Source organism: Aquarana catesbeiana, linkage group LG01 (genome assembly GCF_042186555.1).
Source record: "Aquarana catesbeiana isolate 2022-GZ linkage group LG01, ASM4218655v1, whole genome shotgun sequence".
In the NCBI taxonomy this organism is placed as follows: Eukaryota; Metazoa; Chordata; class Amphibia; order Anura; family Ranidae; genus Aquarana; species Aquarana catesbeiana.
Genome location: NC_133324.1, coordinates 238,549,372 through 238,571,757, shown reverse-complemented (window position 1 = coordinate 238,571,757; position 22,386 = coordinate 238,549,372). Strand labels below are relative to the sequence as shown.

At 44.1% G+C, this 22,386-nt stretch overlaps 1 protein-coding gene across 7 annotated transcripts in view; it reads left to right on the top strand.

Moving 5' to 3' along the window:
• ATXN2 (ataxin 2) overlaps positions 1-22,386 on the top strand; it is a 113,804-nt gene that overhangs the window by 51,992 nt on the left and 39,426 nt on the right. For 6 of the 7 annotated variants that reach the window (XM_073626222.1, XM_073626211.1, XM_073626191.1 and 3 more), the window contains 7 exons: positions 5,026-5,117; positions 5,374-5,571; positions 5,680-5,864; positions 6,242-6,451; positions 14,702-14,881; positions 15,189-15,386; positions 16,350-16,454. In XM_073626222.1, coding sequence (XP_073482323.1) covers positions 5,026-5,117; positions 5,374-5,571; positions 5,680-5,864; positions 6,242-6,451; positions 14,702-14,881; positions 15,189-15,386; positions 16,350-16,454 — 1,168 coding nt within the window. The remainder of the gene's footprint in view (positions 1-5,025; positions 5,118-5,373; positions 5,572-5,679; positions 5,865-6,241; positions 6,452-14,701; positions 14,882-15,188; positions 15,387-16,349; positions 16,455-22,386) is intronic. The other variant, XM_073626240.1, reaches the window with a different exon arrangement.

Genomic DNA, 22,386 nt, shown 5'->3' with positions numbered 1-22,386 from the left:
CGCATCTCAAAAGTTCCAAAACACCCAACAAACAAAATCCCATAAATTTAAATGGCCTCTGTTCACGTTTCAGCGTTTTGCTGCCTGAAGCAAAACGCCTGAAGCTCAAAGAAGTACATGAGCTTCTTTTTATGCAGATTACAGGCGGTTTTCTGCTTTTTACATTGGTGACTTTTTGACCTGTACAAAATTTCTGTAAAATCGCGGGACTTTCCGCCTTAAACGATACACAGTAGTGAATGCAGCCTTAACAATAAGATCCCTCTGATGCTTTGAAAGCTCTTTGCGAACCATGGCTTTTGCTGTAGGATGCGACTAAGAGAATGTCAAAGACCTACTAGAACAGCTGAAATTTTATTTGGGGTTAATCAGACGCACCTTAATTGATAGCAGGTGTGTGTGCTGACTCCTATGTAACATGGGTTTGAATGTAATTGCTTGATTCTGAACACAGCTACATCCCCAGTGCACTCTTATGCAACCACATTATTTTTTTTTATTTTTACTCCCCCAAAAGATTTCAGTTTGTTTTTCACCTGAGTTGTATAGTTATAGGTCACATTAAAGATGTTTCTGAAATGTTTTAACATTGTCATTTATTTACATCAGAGACCTGGCATTTTAACAGGGGTGTGTAGACTTTTTACATCCACTGTAGGTATTTTAGGAATTAAAGGCAAAGTTCACCCGTCTGCCACAGCGGCAAACTGCTTTTAGTTTTCCAACTGCTAGGGTGCTGGTGGGCTCTTTTTGTAGTTCATTGACACTTTTATACAGCTTTCAAACAGCTCCTACAGAGGTATGGGCAGAAAAATATAACGGTGTCTGCAGGAGCCTGAAATTGCACCCACGTATCATGGGTGCAAAGCCCTGCAGTCTCCTTGGGGGGGGGGGGGGAAAAAATGCACATGTTGACTAAAGCACATAAACCCTAGTAAGTATAGTAACAAGTCCTATTTGCAGTCTCGGAACACCCAATAAGAGGACAGTATGTAACCGGTCTAAACTACGTGGCATGTTCACCAATGCCAGGAGCCTGGCGGACAAGATGGGAGAACTAGAGATAATGTACAAGGAGGATTTAGATTTTGTGGGAATTTCAGAGACTTGGTTCAACAGCTCTCACGATTGGCTGGCAACCATTCAAGGGTATTCCTTTTATCGCAGGGATATAGAGGGTAAAAAAAGGTGGGAGGGATATGCCTGTATATCAAGAATAATGTACAAGTTAATGTGAGAGGCGACATCGCTAAGGAAGCTAGGGAGGAGGTGGGATCCTTATGGATAGAGCTCCAAAGGGATGAAACTACGGGAAAAATAATACTGTGAGTATGCTATAGGCCCCCTAACCTAAGGGAGGAGGGGGAGACGGACCTCCTATCACAATTTGGATTAGCAGCAAGTATTGGAAGTGTCGTCATAAGGGATTTTAATTATCCAGATATAGACTGGGCGGAAAGAACCGCGCATTCGTCTAAGGCTCGCCAGTTCCTAAATGTCTTGCAGGACAATTTCATGGGTCAGATCGTAGATGCACCAACTAGAAACAAGGTGTTACTAGATCTACTGATTACCAACAATACAGACCTGATCACGGATGTGGAAATAAGGGGCAATTTAGGATGCAGTGATCGCAGGTCAATTGGCTTCAGTATAAATCACACAAATGGGAAACATAAAGGGAATACAAAGACACTGAATTTCATAGTTACATAGGAGGTGAGGTTGAAAAAAGACACAAGTCCATCAAGTCCAACCTATGTGTGATTATGTGTCAGTATTACATTGTATATCCCTGTATGTTGCGGTCATTTAGGTGCTTATCTAATAGTTTCTTGAAGCTATCGATGCTCCTCGCTGAGGCCATCACCTGTGGAAGGGAATTCCACATCCTTGCCGCACTTACAGTAAAGAACCCTCTACGTAGTTTAAGGGTAAACCTCTTTTCTTCTAATTTTAATGAGTGGCCATGAGTCTTGTTAAACTCTCTTCTGCGAAAAAGTTTTATTTCTATTGTAGGGTCACCAGTACGGTATTTGTATATTGAAATCATATCCCCTCTCAAGCGTCTCTTCTCCAGAGAGAATAAGTTCAGTGCTTGTAACCTTTCCTCATAACTAAGATCCTCCAGACCCTTTACATTTTCAAAAGAGCCAACTTCCCTAAACTACGAACCTTGCTAGAAGATATAAATGGGGATAAAATCTTGGAAACAAAGAACACTGAGAACAGATGGGTTTGCTTTAAGAGCATATTAAAGACGGGCATTAGCCAGTGCATACCATTGGGAAATAAATTTAAAAGAGCAAACTAAAGTCCTGGTTAGCTTATCTCCACTGTTAAAATGCATATAAGAGTAAAGAGAGCCTTCAAAAAATACAAGGCTGAGGGATCATCAGCATTCAGACTTTACAAAGAATGCAACAAGAAATGTAAGGGTGCAATTAGGGCGGTTAGGATGGAACACAAAAGACACACAGCGGAGGAGAGCAAAAAAAAATCCCAAGAAATTCTTTAAGAATATAAACAGTAAAAAAGGAAGGACAGACCATATTGGCCTCATAAAGAATGAGGAAGAAAATCTACAAAGGATGGGGAGATGGCGAAGGTATTGAACTTATTCTTCTTCTCAGCCTTCACTAGGGAAGCTGGGGGCTTCAGTAACCAAAACTGCAGTGTTTATCCTCATGACACATCTCAGGAAGCACCCTCATGGCTAACAAAGGACAGAATTAGAAATCAACTTTGAAAACTCAGTCAAGTAATTGCTAGACCATTGTTCCTAATTTTTACTGACCGTCTGCTGACTGGAATGGTACCAGATAAATGGTGAAAAAGCCAATGTAGCGCCTATATTTAAAAAAGGGCTGAAATACATCCCTGGGAATTACAGACCAGTTAGCCTAATGTCAATAGTATGCAAGCTCTTGGAGGGGATAAGGGACCATATACAAGATTTTAGTAATGAAAACGGTATCATTGGTTTGGCAAGAACGATTCTTCATGAATCCATGCTGATTACTGCTAATCTATTAACCTTCTATGAGGAGGTGAGCTGCCATTTAGATAAAGGAAGGCCTGTAGACGTGGTGTATCTGGATTCAACTCAGTTCCCCATAAACGTTTACTGTACAAAGTAAAGTCTGTTGGCATGGACCATAGGATGAGTACATGGATTGAAAACTGGCTACAAGGGCAAGTTCAGAGAGTGGTGCTAAATGGGGAGTACTCGAAATGGTCAGGGGTGGAAAGTGGGATCCCCCAGGGTTCTGTGCTGGGACCAATCCTATTTAATTTGTTAATAAACGACCTGGAAGATGGGATAAACGGCTCAATCTCTGTATTTGCGGACGATGCTAAGCAGGGCATTAACTTCTCTGCAGGATGTGGAAACTTTGCAAGAAGATCTGAACAAATTAATGGGGTGGGCAACTACATGGCAAATTAGGTTTCACTCTACAAGACTCTGGTCCGGCCTCACCCGGAGTATGCTGTCCAGTTCTGGGCACCAGTCCTCAGGAAGGATGTACAGGAAATGGAGCGAGTACATAGAAGGGCTAATAAAGGGACTGGAGGATATTAGTTATGAAGAAATTTTAAGAGCACTGAACTTATTCTCTCTGGAGAAGAGACGCTTGAGAGGGGATATGATTTCAGTTTACAAATACCATACTGGTAACCCCACAATAGGGATAAAACTTTTCAGCGGAAGGGAGTTTAATCTGACACGTGGCCACTCATTAAAATTAGAAGAAAAGAGGTTTAACCTTAAACTGCGTAGAGCAGGGGTGTCCAAAATTTTTCACAGAGGGTCAGATTTAATGAAGTGAACATGCGTGAGGGCCGACCATTTTGCCTGAGCACTAATACACTGCCCAACAAAATTTCTCCTGCCTTTGTGGCTGTATGTGGTGAAGAGATAAGCTTGGGCGTGTTATTTGAATGTACCATATTTATCGGTGTATAACACACACCTTCACTTTTATAAGGGAAGTTTCAGGAAAAAAACTTAGATTTTAAATAACTGTGAAGCAAAATAAGGGTCAGTGCCCATCTGCAGCCCCCTCCATTGCCATCAGTGCAGCCTCAGAGGGGGCGGGAGGAGCACCAACAGAATACATACAGGAGAAACTCCTGTTTTCGAGGCTACCTCTTTAATAGAAAGTCCTGCCTCCATTGGACAGAACAGTCATCCAATGGCAGCGCAGGAGACGGGACTTCCTGTTAGAGATGCTGCTATGTAAACAGGAAATACTCCTGTATGTACGGCACTCGTCCCGCCCCCTCCCTGTCCCCTCCAAGGCAGCCAGCATATATGTATCTTTTGTGGCCCCGACGCTCGGAGATTCGTTGGGGGGGGGGGGGGGGGGGGGGCCATAAAAGTTATATATGTGCAAATTACCAGGAGGCCGCTCGAAACCGGAGCGTAGGCCGCAATTGGCCCACGGGGCGGACTTTGGATATGTCTGGCGTAGAGGGTTCTTTACTGTAAGAGCAGCAAAGATGTGGAATTCCCTTCCACAGGCGGTTTCAGCGGGGAGCATCGATGGTTTAAAAAAACTATTAGATAACCACTTGAACGACCACAACATACAGGGATATACAATGTAATACTGACATATCACACACGTGGGTTGGACTTGTCTTTTTTCAACCTCACCTACTATGTAACTTTTTTGCAGGTTTAAAAAAAAATGCATTTTTTATTTATCTTTTTCAAAAGGTGAACTTGTTTTAAAAAGTAGATTGTTTTGGTGCTATTATAATATTTTATGACCATCTCGGGTGTAGGCAGTTCTACATTCCATCCTCTACTAGGTATTCTATCCTTGCTTCTGTATTCAACTTTATTAAGGAATGGCATTTCACAGTAATGTATTTCACAGAAATTGAGCAGGTGCGTATATACAGTTTAGGACAGGTGGTTTTGTACAAAAAATGCATTTTGACTGCTGTGTTATTGGTGGTAAAATATTGCGTTTGTCTTGGTTGTGTGTTTTATATTAACCATCTTTTTGATTTCAGTCTAATGGTTGGGATCCCAATGAAATGTTTCGCTATAATGAAGAAAATTATGGTGTAGTATCCACCTATGACAGCAGTCTTTCCTCATATACGTAAGTGGAGGTTTCTAGTGGAGGGGGGGAGAATTGGTGTGTGTTGTGTTGTGTTTTTTTTTTTTTTTTTGTATTTCTCTGATGAGCGATCCTGAAAGATTAGTGCTACGGCCACAAAAGAGTGAAACCAGATAACATGTAGCTTTAACTTCTGTGTGTAGTATTCTGTAGGTCATCTGCCATTCAAAAGCTTTCAGTTTGTTGGTTGTGATTACTGGTGTTCTTTACAATCAACATATTCTTCTCTTTTCCTCAGAGTTCCTTTAGAAAGGGACAATTCTGAAGAGTTTTTAAAGAGGGAAGCACGAGCAGCTCAGATAGCTGAAGAGATTGAGTCAAGCTCTCAATATAAAGCCCGTGTTGCCTTGGAAAATGACGACAGATCTGAAGAGGAAAAATACACTGCTGTTCAACGCAACTTGTGCGACCGAGATGGGCATTCTGTGACTCCTAGGTTTGGATTTTTTTTTCTTTTGTGGACGGATTTTATGAAAACTCCCCCCCTCTTCCTTTTTTTTAAATTTTTTTTTTTTTTTTTATATTTTTTTTTTCTATTCGTTAGGGAAAATAAATATGTACCTCCAGGGCAGAGAAGTAAGGATGGAATGTCATGGAGTAGCCATGGTGTACGGCAAAATTCACCAAGGATGGGTCAATCTGGATCTGGACCTATACCATCAAGAACTGGATCACATTCTTCAGAGTACAGTCCCAGTTCTGGAACTGACCAAAGAGTTGTTAATGGAGGCAAGTTTATAAACTTTGCACCCCCAATATGTATGATTTTATCTTATTTGCTTTTTGTTTAATAGAAGTGTTGCTAGCTAGGAGCTACGTTTTGATAATTTTATAATTTGTATAAAATAGGTAACCTAATGCACAAATGGGTGTGATACAATACTATATGAACTAGAGCTTTTGCGCTGTATATGTTATGGACTTTAACGTTTTTATTTGCAAGCTTTTTTCTTATTAAATTGCAGATAGTGCCAAAAATCATTTCCCCTCTGTTATATTTTACTTTTTTCTGTTCACCTATGTTATTTTCTATTTTTCCCACTTTCCTTTTCATTCCCATATTTTTGTTTTTTTTATACTTTCCTTCATCTCATTTGTTCTGTCAGGTGTTCCCTGGCCATCGCCTTGTCCATCTCCTTCCTCCCGCCCACCTTCTCGCTACCAGTCAGGTCCCAACTCTCTTCCACCTCGGGCAGCCACCCCTACAAGGCCGCCCTCCAGGCCCCCTTCGCGGCCATCAAGGCCACCGTCTCACCCCTCTGCTCATGGTTCTCCAGCTCCTGTCTCTACTATGCCTAAACGCATGTCTTCAGAAGGTACAACACCTCTGTTTTTTGTTTGTTTTGTAAAACCCCTCTACATCCTGCATCTACGCTTATGGCATTCTTAAGACCTTAATCACATCTACAGCTTCCTTGTTGCAGCTATGGTCCAGTTTCTTAAATGTAATCTATATAATTTGATTAGGGCTGCTTAGCTGGACTGCAATAACAAACCTTCTCTGCAAGCGCAGCGTGTATCCTAGAATGCATGATCAGCTTGTGTTGCTTACTTTCGTTGCTCATATAATGTCATCATGTACTTGGGATAGCTGCTTACAGTTATTGGTGAATTTACTTGCTTTCTGTAACCATTATAGTTTTTATCATGGCTTTTTTATTTATTTTTTTACCTAGGTAATTTCAATTCTGTTTCTGTTTTTAATGGCAAAATTTATTTTTCCCTATGGCCATATTAAAGTAAAACTCCTTTTTCCAAATACTTATTTATTTTTTATTTTGCTTGTAATACTAATCGTGTACTGTACAGTACATATGCTTAACAGAGGCATTTTTTCCTCTGCTGCTTGCTAAAGTAGAGTTGTTTACTTTGCTTATTACTGCTACTCATGCTTAACCTAACTGGCAGTGATTGATCTTTTGAAGTTTGCGTTTCAGATTATTATTTGTTTGAACAGTTTGTCACATGTTGCTTAGTTCAATAGTTTTTTGCTTCTTTTGGCATGAATCTTCATTTGTTGTACTTAGTCTTAACTGTGCTTATAAAGCTGTTTCTTCCACCAAATTTGCTTAACTTGTTGCATTTGTAGATATTTCCAGTTTCCCCAAGTTTGTTCAAAACTGTGTTGCCTGCACACACTCCTGAGTAGTGCCCAAATTGCAGATTTGATCGGGCAGGAGAGTGGGTCCAGATGAATATAGTGTTATCACTCATCCTTGTGCTCCCAAATCTGTTTGTATCTTGTACTGACTCAGATCTGGCCAAGCTATATTTATTTACAGCCATCGCATATTGCCAGGTCTGTGGAAGGTGGTGGAGAAGGCCCTGACACCCAAGAAGTTTGCAGTGGGTAACGGCCAGAAGTGTGTCAAAATGTAATGTGTTTTTTTTTTTTTAAACTTTAGGTGCACCTAGGCATCGCACCATGTGTACCACCTGCTCATCCTCAGATCTGTACTACTTGGAATGATTTTAAATCAACCCTTTATTCTAAGGCTTGTAACTGTGTTCCCAGTACCTTTTAGGCCTCATTTACGCATGTGAATGAGGGTGGGGGGGATGGTAGTCATTAAAATGCGAGGTCCTGCTGCTTTTTTACTTTTTACCCCCCCCCCACACCCGCTCCCTATTTATGCTGCAAAGGCATTGGAGGGCATATGCCACAGCAAAGCATTGTGGCATAACAAAACATATCCCCATTCAGCTGAATGGTGCAGGGTATAAGGGGTTAAAGCAGAAGTTGAAGAGGCAATAAAACACCTCGTGGCCTATCAAATGCTCTTCAAAGAGCGATCCCAACACGTGTAACCATAAACAAGTCCTTACATGTTAAGATCACATTTTTTTGTTTACCCGATTAACATGCACCTATACTTGAGGTGATTAAAGGTGATTAAGGAATGTAGACAATGATTTTTAGTTTTTAAATCTTAAGTTAGTTTGGGCAAGATATTACATTTACAATCAATCTTGTTTTAATGCTGGTATCTGGATGCCAGCAGTTTTTTTTTCAGTTTTTTTTGTTTTATGCATTGGTCAGTAGCTTTCAGTGTTGGTGCTTGTGTACACTCAAGGTAAGTATGGTTCTGACAGATTAAACTCATAGTAGGGTTAAGGTTTTAAATTGTAGGTTACATCTACATCTTAATTTTGATACAGTGGCAAAGGGATAGATACTATGTCAGGGGTTTACAGTGTATCTGTATACACTACACCCCTTTTAGGCCCCTTTCACACTTGTACGACTTGTCCTACGATTTGGGACTGCAAAGTCGCATGATAAGACATTCCCCATGATTACCAATGACAACCATTTATATTAGTATGACTTCAAGTCATGCCAACTTCAAAGTAGTCCTTGCACTACTTTGGTCCAACTTTGATGAGAGTTACACAGGCATTCCCTGAAATTGCGCGACTTTGAAGTTGCGCTAGTGTGAAAGGGGCCTTAAGGTTTTGATATTTGGTAAGGGGTTGGAACCTCTGTTAGGTATTTGTTTCTGGGGAGATTACACATTATCTTGATGACCACACTCCTCTTCCCAAACAGCACTTTTTTTGTTTATTATTATAAGTCTAGCTCTTATAATGGACCGTGTTTGATCTTAGGTGATCTCCGGAGCTAATTTTTAGCTAAATACATGCTGTAAATGTGGAACCAACTTTGCTGCTTTAACTCTGCATGGTTGGCGTGTGTTTGCGCAATTTAAGAGGTATCTATGGAATTATTTTGTTCTACTGTTTACCTTTAAATCTTTTTACTCACTGAAAGTAAGAATTTAAAGAACGTTTAGCAGGTTTCTGGCCTGTTGCTCTGCAGCTTAAAAGTAGGGCAGGCCATAGATGGTGCAACAGTGTTGATGGGGAGAGCCCTCCCTGCTTCTCTGCCGGGAGAACACTATAGCCGCTTGCAATAATCACATGCTGAAAATCAGACATGCTGGTTGTACCCGAGTCGATTGATGGATTGACTTGGGTACTGCCCTTAGATGGTTTGAATCTCGGGGAGTCCCTGCTGAACCAAATTTACAGCCGGCTTTAGGCTTGTAAAGTTGACTAATGCATAACTAATTTAATAAATTATTACTGCAAATGCGCATGTCCTCAAGTGATCGTTTATTTAATGTTCTAACTATGTAATATGTACATGTGCATTTAGGAGTTTTTAGTGCAGATACATTTTAATGTTCTCTTCTTGCATAAAGACTAAGATTTATCTGTTTTTATTATTATTCAGGCTTTATATAGTGCCAACAGTTTGCGCATCGCTTTACTACATGAGTGCAGACAGTACAGTTACAATACAGTTCAATACAGGGGCAATCAGAGAGCCCTGCTTGTTAGAGCTTACAATCTAGGAGGGAGGGTGAAGTGATACAAAAGGTAATAACTGTGGGGGATGATCTGATGGAGAAAGTAAAAGTACAGTTGTTAGATGGGGGTTGGATAGGCTTCTCTGAAGTGTCAAGGATAGTCTAAAAGCAAGAAGAGTAGGAGATGGTCGGATAGATTGGGGTAGGGAGTGCCATTGGCTAGGAGATGCTTGAGAGAAGTCCCAGAGGCGAGCATGGGAGAAGGTGATGAGGTAGCTAGCGAGCAGGAGGTCTTGGAGGAACGAAGGGAACGAGTAGGTTGGTATTTTGAGACTAGGTTAGTAATGTCGCTGGGGGCCGAGTTGTGGATGGCTTTGTAAGTTCGAATTTTTAATTTAATTAAGTGGAAGCCAATGGTGGAATTGACAGCGGTAGCAGACACTGACTTAATTCATGATCGACTGAAGGGGCTTACACCTAGAACCTTGGCATGCAGAGAATGGCTGATGGTGCTATTGAGCTTGACAGAGAAATCAGGGGAAGAGGCATATGGGGGAGGAAAAATCATGAGCTCGGTTTTGGATAGATTGCGTTTGAGAAAGTGGTGTGACATCCAGGCTGATATGTATGTTAGTAAATTAGTGAGGAGACTGAAGGAGTGAGCTGAGGAGTAGAGAGATTTGGGTGTCGTCAGCATAGAGATGGTATTGGAAGTCATGGGAGGCTATTACCTGACCCAGGGAGGAGGTGTAGATGAAGAATAAGGGGTCCAAGAACAGAAGCTTGGGGGACCCCAACAGAGAAAGGGAGAGGAGGAAGTGGTGTAAGTGACACTGAAGAATGGATAAATAGGATGAGGACCAGCGAAGAGTACAGTCACGGAGACCAAAGGCATGGAGTTTTTTTTGAGGAGGGAGTGGTCCACTGTGTCAAAGGCAGCAGAGAAGTCTAAGACCCTCTACACACTATTAGATTTTCTGCAGATTTTTGTCTTCAGATTTACCAAAACCACGTAGTGCAAGGGTCTGCTTGATTGCATACAAATTGAAACTCTTAAGGTTTGACCTTATATTATATGGTTTTGGTAAATCTGAAGACAAACATCCTACAGAAAATCTAATAGTGTGTATGGGGTCTAAGAGTAGGAGTACAAAATGGTGTCCATTGGATTTAGCTGTTAGCAGATAGTTTGAGTTTTACGAGAGCAGTTTCTGTGGAGTGTTGAGGGTGCAAACCAGACTGAAGGGGATCAAGACGGTTATTCTTTGCGAGGTAGTCACTCAGTCAATAAAGACCAGACGTCCAATGAGTTTGAATAAAAAGGAGAGCAAGGAGATGGGGCATAGGTTAAGATTAGTGGGGTCTAGTGAAGGCTTTTTAAGAATAGGGGTGACTAATGCATGTTTTAGAGAGTTTGGGAAGATGCCTGAAGAGAGGGAGAGATTGAAGATGCGAGTTAGGGTGTGTAGAATAGAGCCAGTGGGTGACCTTGGCATTTGTGAGGGAACAGGGTCCAGGGGCCAGGTGGTAGGGTGGACGTTGGAGAAATGTTTAGCAACCTCATCTATAGTAGCGGGCTTGAATGAAGGAAGTAATTGTACCTGTGGACATGGGGTGTTAGGTGAAGAAGGCAAATGTACAGTGGAGATTGCCTCACGAATTGTGTCCCTCTTATGTTTGACGTGATTGGTGATGTCCTGGGCAGTGAGTGAGTTAGTAGGTGGAGGCAATAGAGAACGAAGTAGAGAGTTGAAGGTAGAGAAGGGTTGACGAAGACGGGATGATAAGTAGTAAATGAGAGTGATGATAAAATAGGTCTGCTTGGCAGTGAGGAGGCAGCAATTGTATTTTTGGAGGGCAGATTTATATTGGTTGAAATCATTCTGAGACTTGAGAGGGAGCGAATAAAACTAATAAGGTGGTGTTCAGTGAGAGGGAAAGGATAGTTGGAGAGGTTGTACTGAGTGCATAGCTGGGAGAAAAGTCAAGGGTGTTTGTCAGAGTGAGTAGAAGTGTGTATCCATTGCTTCAGGTCAAAGGAGGAGGTTAAACTGAGAAATTTGGAAGCAGCATGAGTGTTCGTATTAACAGGAATGTTGAAGTGACCGAGAATGAGTGTGGGGATTTTAGAAGAGAGAAAGTAGGGATGCCAGTCAGAGAAGGCATCAAGAAAAGCTGATACTGGTCCAGGGGGCCGGTAGATCACAGCTATCCTTAGAGAGACTGGAGAGAAAAGATGAATGCAATGTGCCTCAAATGAGAGTGACAGAGGGAGGTGGGTCAAGTACCTGAAAGGAGCTATGTGGGGCTAGAATGTTTCCCACTCCCCCTCCCTTCCGTCCATTGGGTCTGGGGGTGTGAGTCCAGGGAGAAGAAGCAGTGTCGGATCCATGAATCCAGGTTTCAGTGATGGCGAGTAGTTGGCGATAAATAGGCCATGGAGAGAAGGGAGTTTGTTACAGACAGAGCAGGTATTCCAAAGGGTGCAAGAGAAGGAGTCTGGCTTTGGGAAGAAGAGAGATGGAAACTCAACTGTGTGGCTTGCAGCTGTTGCCAGAGGGTGCAGAGTAATGGGTGTGTTGGGTACAGTTAAATGATGGAGTCCGAGGGTTTGTGGATTTATCCTTCATTTTAACAGTAGATTAAAGCCAATATTTCACTTACAACATAGAATTGTATATTAGCTTGTCAGTATTTTTCTGCAATTGCATGGAAAAATGCAATTTGGAATTACCACGTGTTCCATTTTACTAATTTTTATGAAATAGAAAATAAAAAAAATGTGCAGGTACTGTCAATGTAGGGTCCTTCAGAAATGACATTCCACTGTCCCTGTTGGTTCTGTATTTAGCATCTGTGCTCTTCTGCTTCAGGGCATACAGAAGGCCCTTTAAAGCGGAGCTCCAGTCTCTTAAGTGAACATTAAGTCAGCAGCTACAAAAACCTGTAGCTGCTAACTTTTATTAAACAGCCACTTGCCTGTCCCATGATCCATTGGTGTTCTCACCCCAGTCGTGTTTGCCCTGTGTCCTCCCTCATCGGCAACTTTACTATGGGCACCCGCTTGTGAGCGTTTGCAGCTTCACAGCCAGGTGCCCACTGCACATGTGCGATCTGTGCTCTGCGACTGGTTCCAAAGTCTTCTGGGACCTATCAAGTGTCCCAGAAGACTTCGGGAGGGGGAAGGAGAACCTCTGATCGCCTAAGGCAATAGAAGCAGAAGTGGGAGCGCATACCTGTCAAAAGATCCATTTCACAAACAGGAGGCGGGGAGGAGGCCTTAAAGTGGAACTTCTCCTTTTTGGGTGGAGCTCCGCTTTAAGTTGTATGCATGTAAAATTACTATGAGAATTACATACAAGTAGGATCTATACATACGCTGTAGTAAACTGATAGTGATTTTTTTTTTTCAGAGAATACTTTATGAACAGTTCATAATCAGATGGTAAATGATAATTCTGTTTTTATCTTTCTTCAGCATCTCCAGTGGTGGAACTACCAGAGTCCCAGCAGTCGCACTTGCGACTGGGCCCTGGTGTTCCGCCATTGTGGGGGGGGGGGGGGGGGGGGGGGGGATAGGGGCGCTGACTTCTCTAGTTATGGTCGGAACAGGGACACTCACTGCACAGTGGACTGCCCATTCCATTTGCCACAGGTTGATGATGGGGCATGCAGTTGGGGAGCTGAATCTAGAACAGTGCCAGCTGACCCAGTACAGTGATGGGGGAGGAGCTGCATGAGGTTACGGCCGCTGTGTGAGGAGACCCCATCTCCTAACAGATGTAAGTGGAGCGGAGGGAGCCGAGAGACACAGAGCAATGCAGGGGAAACAGAGTGGACACTGACAGCAATTAAGTGTCTCTGATCCCGGCAACCAGCGCTGCCAATGAACCCAGTCCCCACCACCACCACCGCGGATTCCATCACCCCCCCCCCCCCCTCCCCCCAAGCACTGCCACTCACCCCTCCCCCCAAGCACTGCCACTCCTATCCCCCACCCTCCAACCACTCCTATCCCCCACCCTCCAACCACTGCCACTCCTATCCCCCCACACCACTGCAGCACTGATGCTCACCCCTCCCCCTCCAGCACTGATGCTCACCCCTCCCCCCCTCCCCCCTCCAGCACTGATACTCACCCCTCCCCCCTCCCCCCTCCAGCACTGATACTCACCCCTCCCCCCCTCCCCCCTCCAGCACTGATGCTCACCCCTCCCCCCCTCCCCCCTCCAGCACTGATGCTCACCCCTCCCCTGTCTTAATGAATAGAATCAGTCATCCGCAGGGATCGCTGACCCAGTTCATTTATAACTGTGTTTACAATGCTTCAGTTTGTGAATGTACAGGAAGCTCTGTATAAAGCTATTTCTGTCCATTCATTCTGAAACATCAGAGGTCTGTTTAGACCCCTGATATCGCACCCACAGTCCATATTCCCATCGCACACATTCCTGGAATGAGCTCTTAAGGTACTGGATACTGTAGCGACAGCCAGCTGGATACGGTAACCTGTACGATATGTAGATATTGGCCAGCACACCAAGGAGCATCAATTTCGTCCAAACTTTTTTATTCTAGAAAGATCACATCACAAAACAATGTAGTGCAACGTTTCAGAGCCACGCAGGACCCCTTTGCCAGGCATGTCTTATCATATGCCCAAAAACGGGGTCCTGTGTGGCTCCAAAAAGTTGCACTATATTGTTTTGTGATATGAGCTTTCTTGAATAAAAAATTTTTAAAAATAATTTAAAAAAATAAAATTGTGAAAGAATAAAAAAAAAAAGCTAAATAAAATAACTAAAATAAAAAAATACTGACACCAGTGGCGGTACTACCAGGGTCCCAAAGGTCGCAGTTGTGACCATGCTCTGGCGTTCCACCACCATGGGTGCGCCCTGGCTGGTGGGCAATTTTATGTTTTTTTGCACCCGGGCCCTGAGGGTTCTAGTTACGCCTCCTGGGCATCTCTGACGCTCTTCTCTGATGTATACACTCATGTATGTTCAGATATGTGCACCCACAGTTAGTAGCTGGTGTGTTGTACTAATACAGCTTTTTGGTGTGGCTTCAACTGTTATATTTTAAATGGAGTCTTAATTGTCTTCCTCCATCGTTTTTGGTATGTCACGTGCAATAATTTTTTTTTTTAATGCATACATGTCCAGTTTACAAATGTGAATGAAATACCATCCTTTTGGTTATGTTTGTTAAATATTTGTTAAATATTACATTAGGTGTTTTTACTTCTAGGACCTCCAAGGATGTCACCCAAGGCACAGCGGCATCCTCGACCCCACAGAGTTTCTAATGGTAGGAGCATGTGTGGGGGCCTTGAGTTTGTTTCTCGTAATGAACCTGGAGAAGTGTCTGCTCCACCTGTAGCTCGAAATAACTCCTCTGGCAGCTCGTGGTCATCTGTTGTAAGTGGAGGTAAGACTGAACGCTTTATTTCTTTTTTTTTTTTTGCTCTAAGGGTCCTCCTACTTGTTACAATCTCATGATTTTCGTAGTCTGGTTCTATTGCTATTTCTTATGATTTAACACTTACACACTTGCACACCCACACTTGCACACACTTTATTTGTGATTTAAATGTAGCATAATGTAGCTATGTCCGGGCTCTATTTGCAGAGGGTGATTTAGAGCTTTTAATAACTGAGTGGAGAACAGAAAAACCTTGTGTAATATATTGTACATCTTTAAACCCTTTCTGATTTTGTTAACCCGCCCCCCATAGTACAGAGACTGTCTCCAAAGACTCACCGGCCCCGATCTCCAAGACAAAGTGCCATCGGTAGTGGTTCTGCAGCACCATCTCTAAACTCTCCTCAGGCTGGTTATACAGCATCTGAATCTGTAGCTGTGCCTGTACCCACTGGATCGCCAACCCCTGCAAGCCCAGCTTCAAATAGAGCAGTTACCCCATCTTGTGAAGGTACAATATTTATAATACATAATGGAAAAGGAGGTGTGTGTGTGTGTGTGTGTGTGTGTGTGTGTGTGTGTGTGTGTGTGTGTGTGTGTTTTTTTTTTTTTTTTTTTTTTTTTACTCAATCGTATGGAAAGTGTCTGCACTTTATTAGTTATTCCCTGTGAGCAGAACTTTTAAAGCATATTTAACTCCTTTTTAGTAAATTTTAGCCTTGATTAGTTTGCTTTTTTTTTTTTAATAAGTGAATGAGAAAATTTAGTCTCTACGTGCAGGGTATAATAGCAGGCAATATATGCAGGTGAGAAGAGCCAGAAGCTGACAGCTGGTAGTACGGATTGTGGAGGTTATGACTCTGTGCAAAAGAGCAGTGCCCTATGACTGCAGGCAGTAAGTGCAAGAAGGGAATGTGGAGAGGCAGGATGGTGGATATGACTTTGGTGGTAACATGGGCACTGGTGATCTATTGTCTCTACCAGAGTGTGATGAACAATTTACTACCAGTCAGCACTGCAGGGCAAAACTGTGGAAGGGTTTTATTTTTGAGAGGAGGAAGCACATGTAGTAAGCACGTTTTTTTCATGTCCTCTAAATCCTCAAAAAAAGTCAACATTTATTTTTATAACTCAGTTGAATGGGTTGAAACTTGCCTATCCCATGAATGATGTACTGTGAACAGCTGATATAGGCTCTGCACTGTTTATTGATAAATACTGACAGAAAATGGGGTTCTCCACTGAACTTGCAGGAGACATTGATAAACATGTTTTTAAGGTAGAATGCTCCTTGAATTTTATTTCAGTGGTCCTGTCCAACTTCATAGCTGGATTTACAAAGCGCATAGGAACATGTGACGTTTGTCCCCTGTAATGTACATTGGATGTATATTTAGGACTATATAAGGAGGCTTATGTTGTACCTGTTTAGTTTATTGCTTTATTTTTATGGAAGGTGTTTCTTTTTTCCCAGCCAAGGACTCAAGGTTACAAGACCAGAGGCAAAATTCACCAGCTGGAGGTAGAGAAGCCATCAAGCAAAGTGACTCCTCTAGCTTCAGCAAACCCGAGAACAAAGGTATGCAAGCTGGTTATTAAACATCATACATTACTTTACTTCCATGCTGCATAGCCACACTGGAGACACCACGGTTTTCTTTCAGTTTCATACATTTGTGTCTCCTTTCTCCAAATTATACAGTTCACACATATATTTCAGCTATGTATTTTGGCTGTTTTGTCTAGGGTTCTGCCTAAGTGTACGTTCATTATAAATTCATTTAGCTTGTTTGGAAATGCTGAAGAGTTAAAATGCCCAACCCTTTTCTAACATCTTTCGGGACACCACTGTTAAGATTTGTGTGCTTGAGTTCCCAGGTCTGCTGCAGACATTACAAGGGGATTTATTTTAAATTGTAAAGAATGGAAGAGTTGGGACTCAAAAATGGTTGGAAATGCCCAGCAACCCTAGTTGCGTGGAAGTGGTGCTAGTAACTGTGAGAGGGACATCTCACCGGAGTCTTCAAGAAATATTTAAGAAGGCAGAAGCTGAGTCTTGTCTTTCTCATCCATTGAGGGACACAGGAAAACTGCCATATACATGCAAACAAATTGAGGGGCAAGCCTGGGACAACCCTTACTACTACTACTACTACTACTACTACTACTACTTCCATTTTCTTTCTCGAACATCACGGGACACAGAGCCACAGTAATTACTGATGGGTTATATAGGTATCACTGGTGATTGGACACTGGCACACCCTATCAGGAAGTTCAACCCCCTATATAATCCCTCCCCCTTGCAGGAATACCTCAGTTTTTACGCCAGTGTCTTAGGTGATGGACGTGTAAAGATGTCCTGTGCTGAGCTCCAAAGGGAATATCCTAAGATCCTATACTGGGGCAAGCCAGGCGAACCGGATCCATTCAAAGTGTCTTTTCATGGCCGAATTGAATGGTACCCGGGCCTCGTGTCCGAAGAAACGAGGTTTTACCCGTAATGCTTCTCTTTTTAGAGAGCTGGACCCCGCAGATCAGAAAATGGCTTTAAACTTCCTAATTTCTGGCGAGGTGCTTTACGGTCCCAGAACTGTTGGATCCCCCTACTGATGGGGGCCCCAGTCTCTGACGGTTTTTTCAAACGGAGCCCACCGTGAGAGGTGAAGATTGGGTCTGTGTAAACAGCACCCTGCGGCTGGATAAGGTAAGAGGAGATTCCACAGAATTTTTGAGTTCTAGTGGCTTTTCTCCTTTAAGGTAAATGCATGCTATGCCTATTGTGACCACCGGGGGCTGCCAAGAGCACAAACCTACACATGCTGACTGACTGTCTCAGGTGTTCAGTGCTGATTATGTCCCAGCATCTCAAAGCAGGCTGCAAGCAGGTAAGGTGGAAAGGGGGATTTCTCATGTTTGAATGTTCCCCCCAGGCTAGAGAGGGGCCACAGGGGTCTAGAAAGTGGTTATACCACCCGGGCTCTGCGGCCTAATGGCCACCATCTCTGAAGATAGCCGTTCAGGCAGATCTTGTTACCAGTCTCCCTCCTCCCCATCCCCCCCCCATCCCCAGGCTTTTCTCCAGAAGCATGACAGGAGAGTCGGCAGTGCGGGAAGCGCTCGTTTTTTTCAAAACTCGAGGGGGGGGGGGGCGGTAGAGGAGGGGGCGGGACGTCAGCACAGAGTGTTTAGACTCCCACTCAGGCCAGCTGCAGGCTATTAAAGGCACTCTGTACAGGTGCACTCAGCCTTCTGAGAGACACAGAGCTGACGGTCGCATGTAAGGTGGGACACAGGCATTCTCAGGCAGCATTTACTGAAGTAACACCAGACTGAGCATTGGGTAGCAAGGCTTTTAGCCAGACTACATCGCTCAGCGGGCAGTGTTCATTTGTATACCTCACACCTTGTTGCTTTGCACTATGGGTAGAAGAGGTTCAAGCACCCCAGGAACCAGAGACACTAGGGGATCTCGTTCAGGTTCTGAGGGCCCCCTGTCGGCAGCATCCTCCCCCCCTAAAGATGGGCCAGGGACGGCTAGCCAGGGAGAGCCATCTGGGTCAGGGGCTACACCTGCTTCTGGCACTTCAGCCCCTGTATATATTACACAAGAGGTTTTTTCCTCAACCATTAATGGTCTAGAGGAAAGATTAATGGCCGTGATTACGTCTTCACTCAGTGGAAGAAAACGCACTAGGCTTTCCTCTGTTCCCCAAGACCCTCAGACAGAGGAGCTCTGGGATAAAGGAGATGAATCCCTTTCAGAGGATCGGGATGGGATGGATGATTCCTCTTCGGAGGATTCAGGTGGAGAGGGACCCTCTGCGACTTCCCAAGAGGAGAAAGTCTTAGTGCAGATCCTCACTGGATTGGTCCGCTCCACATTTAAGTTGCCCATACCTGAAACTGCTAAAGAATCCTCTTCTGCTTTGGGGTCACTGAAACCTTTCCAAGCAGCACATGCTTTTCCTGTTCATACTTTACTTGAAAAACTTATTTATTCTGAGTGGGATCACCCAGACAAACGTTTTTTTCCGCCGGGAAAGTTTTCAACACTTTATCCGATGGAAGAAAAGTTTATTAAAATGTGGGGAATACCGGCTATTGATGCCGCCATTTCCTCCGTAAATAATAGCCTGACTTGTCCTGTAGACAATGCTCAGATGCTCAGGGATCCTGTAGATAAAAGGATGGAATCCCTATTGAAGGATGTTTTCTCCTTAGCAGGATCAGTGGCCCAACCTGCAGTAGCAGCGATTGGAGTCTGTCAATACCTAAGAGACCATGTTAAGCAGGTCATCAAAGTATTACCTGAACAGCAGGCCCAGGGGTTTGCTAACCTTCCAGCGGCCTTATGCTTTGTGGTTGACGCCATTAGAGATTCTATCGTGCAAACCTCCCGTCTTTCACTGGGGTTGGTGCATATACGTAGAATCCTATGGTTGAAAAATTGGTCAGCCGAAGCACCATGTAAGAAGCTACTGGCTGGGTTTCCATTTCGTGGTGCAAGGTTGTTTGGAGAGGACTTGGATAACTATATCAAGAGAATCTCTTGTGGGAAAAGCACTCTCTTACCTGTCAAGAAGAGTAAGCGTCCCTCTTTCAAACGGACTCTTTCCCCAGCGCCGGGGGCTTCAGCCTCCAGGCAGTCTCGACGGCCGCCTCCATCGGGGTCCAGAGACAAGAGTCAACCCCAGGGACAAAAGAAGTCCTGGGGAAAGAAGCCTACTAGGCAAAACACTAAGACCTCTGCATGAGGGGGCGCCCCCGCTCACTCGAGTGGGGGGAAGACTGCGACAGTTCTCAGAGCTCTGGCACGAGGACTTCCAGGACAGATGGGTAGTCTCCACGGTAACCTTAGGGTACAAGCTGGAGTTTCAGGAATTCCCTTCTCCTCGGTTCCTCAGATCAAATGTTCCCAGAGAAGAAGCAGTCGCTCCTTCTAGCGTTAGAGCGACTTTTGTCGCAGGAGGTCATTATGATAGTTCCCGCAAAGGACCAGGGATTGGGCTTCTATTCCAACCTTTTTACGGTCCAAAAGCCAAATGGGGATGTCAGGCCCATTTTGGACTTAAGGGATCTGAACCGATTCCTAAGGATTCAATCCTTCCGCATGGAATCAATTCGAACAGTAGTTCCCACCCTGCAGGGAGGAGAATTTCTGGCATCAATAGACATCAGAGATGCATATCTGCATGTGCCCATTTTTCCTGCTCATCAGAAGTTTCTGCGCTTCGAGGTAGGAGGGCGCCATTTCCAGTTTGTGGCTCTGCCTTTTGGGATAGCCACTGCACCTCGAGTGTTCACAAAGATCTTGGCTCCTCCTCTGGCCAGATTAAGGGCTCAGGGTATAGCTGTCATAGCATACCTAGACGACCTGCTCTTGATAGACCGGTCGGTAGCCTCTTTGAATGGAAACTTGAGGACCACGGTCGGGTATCTAGAACACCTGGGTTGGATCCTCAACTTAGAAAAGTCTTTCCTAAAACCAGTAAGAAGACTGGAGTATTTAGGTCTGATTATAGATACAAGCCAGGAGAAAATATTTCTACCCCAGGCAAAGATCACTGCTTTGAGAGAGCTGATTCTGACAGTAAGGACCAAGAAGGGTCCCTCAGTCCGCCTTTGTATGAGGCTACTAGGGAAGATGGTGTCTTCATTCGAAGCAGTTCCCTATGCTCAGTTTCACTCAAGAATGCAGCAACACAGTATTCTGTCGACCTGGAACAAGAAGGTTCAGGCATTAGACTTTCCGATGCACCTGTCGCATGCGGTGCGTCAGAGCCTCAATTGGTGGCTCATACCCGAAAACCTGCAGAAGGGGAAATCCTTTCTACCGGTTACCTGGACGGTGGTAACAACAGATGCCAGTCTGTCAGGTTGGGGAGCAGTTCTGGAACAGGCTGCGGTCCAAGGGGTATGGTCCAAGACAGAGAGGACCTTACCCATCAACATTCTGGAGATCCGGGCGATACATCTAGCTCTAAAAGCCTGGACTATCAGGCTACAGGGTTGTCCGGTCAGGATCCAGTCCGACAATGCCACAGCAGTGGCTTATGTCAATCATCAGGGAGGCACCCGGAGCCGAGCTGCTCAAAAAGAGGTGAACCAGATCTTAGTCTGGGCAGAGATGCATGTGCCATGCATATCGGCAGTTTTCATCCCGGGAATAGAGAATTGGCAGGCGGACTATCTAAGTCGCCAGCAGTTACTTCCAGGGGAATGGTCTCTGCATCCCGACGTCTTTTGGGCCATATGCCAAAGATGGGGGGTTCCAGATGTAGATCTCTTTGCATCCCGATTCAACAAAAAGACAGATTTGTGGCAAGGACAAAAGATCCTCTTGCATGCGGGACGGATGCGTTGGTGATTCCGTGGCATCGGTTCTCACTGATTTACGCATTCCCGCCTATTCTGCTACTACCACGACTCCTTCGCAGGATCAGGCAGGAAAGGAAGTCGGTACTTCTGGTGGCCCCCGCTTGGCCCAGAAGGACTTGGTATGCAGAAATAGTAAGGATGACGGTGGGTTCCCCGTGGACCCTACCGGTACGCCCAGACCTGTTATCTCAGGGTCCAGTGTTCCATCCTGCCTTACAAACGCTAAATTTGACGGTTTGGCTATTGAGACCCACGTTCTGAAGAGTCGTGGGCTCTCAGGTCCTGTCATATCTACCTTGATTAATGCAAGGAAGCCAGCTTCCAGAATGATTTATCATAGAGTCTGGAAGGCTTATATAACCTGGTGTGAATCCAGAGGTTGGCATCCCAGGAAATATGTCATAGGTAGAATCCTTGATTTTCTACAGATGGGATTAGAGATGAAGCTGGCCTTGAGTACCATCAAGGGCCAGGTTTCTGCTTTATCAGTATTATTTCAGCGGCCACTTGCTTCGCATTCTTTGGTCCGAAACTTTATGCAGGGGGTGATGCGTCTTAATCCTCCGGTTAAAGCGCCCCTAAACCCCTGGGACTTGAATTTGGTCCTGGCTGTGTTAAAGAAACAGCCTTTTGAACCAATAAGTCAGATTCCTTTGGTCTTGTTGACAAGGAAATTAATTTTTCTGGTGGCCATCTCTTCTGCTAGAAGAGTATCAGAATTAGCAGCTCTTTCCTGTAAGGAGCCTTATTTGATTATACACAAGGATAGAGTGGTACTACGCCCTCATCCTAGTTTTTTACCGAAGGTGGTTTCTGATTTTCATTTAAACCAAGACATTGTTCTACCTTCCTTTTTTCCAGATCCCTGTTCTCCGAAAGAGATCTCTACATTCGTTGGATGTAGTAAGAGCAGTTAAGGCCTATCTAGGGGCAACTACTCAGATCCGCAAGACGGATGTTTTGTTTGTGCTGCCAGAGGGCCCCAATAGAGGACAGGCAGCGTCAAAAGCTACCATTTCTATATGGATTCGACAGTTGATCATTCAAGCTCACGGTTTGAAACAGAAGATTCCTCCGTTTCAGATCAGGGCACATTCCACAAGGGCTATTGGTGCTTCTTGGGCAGTGCA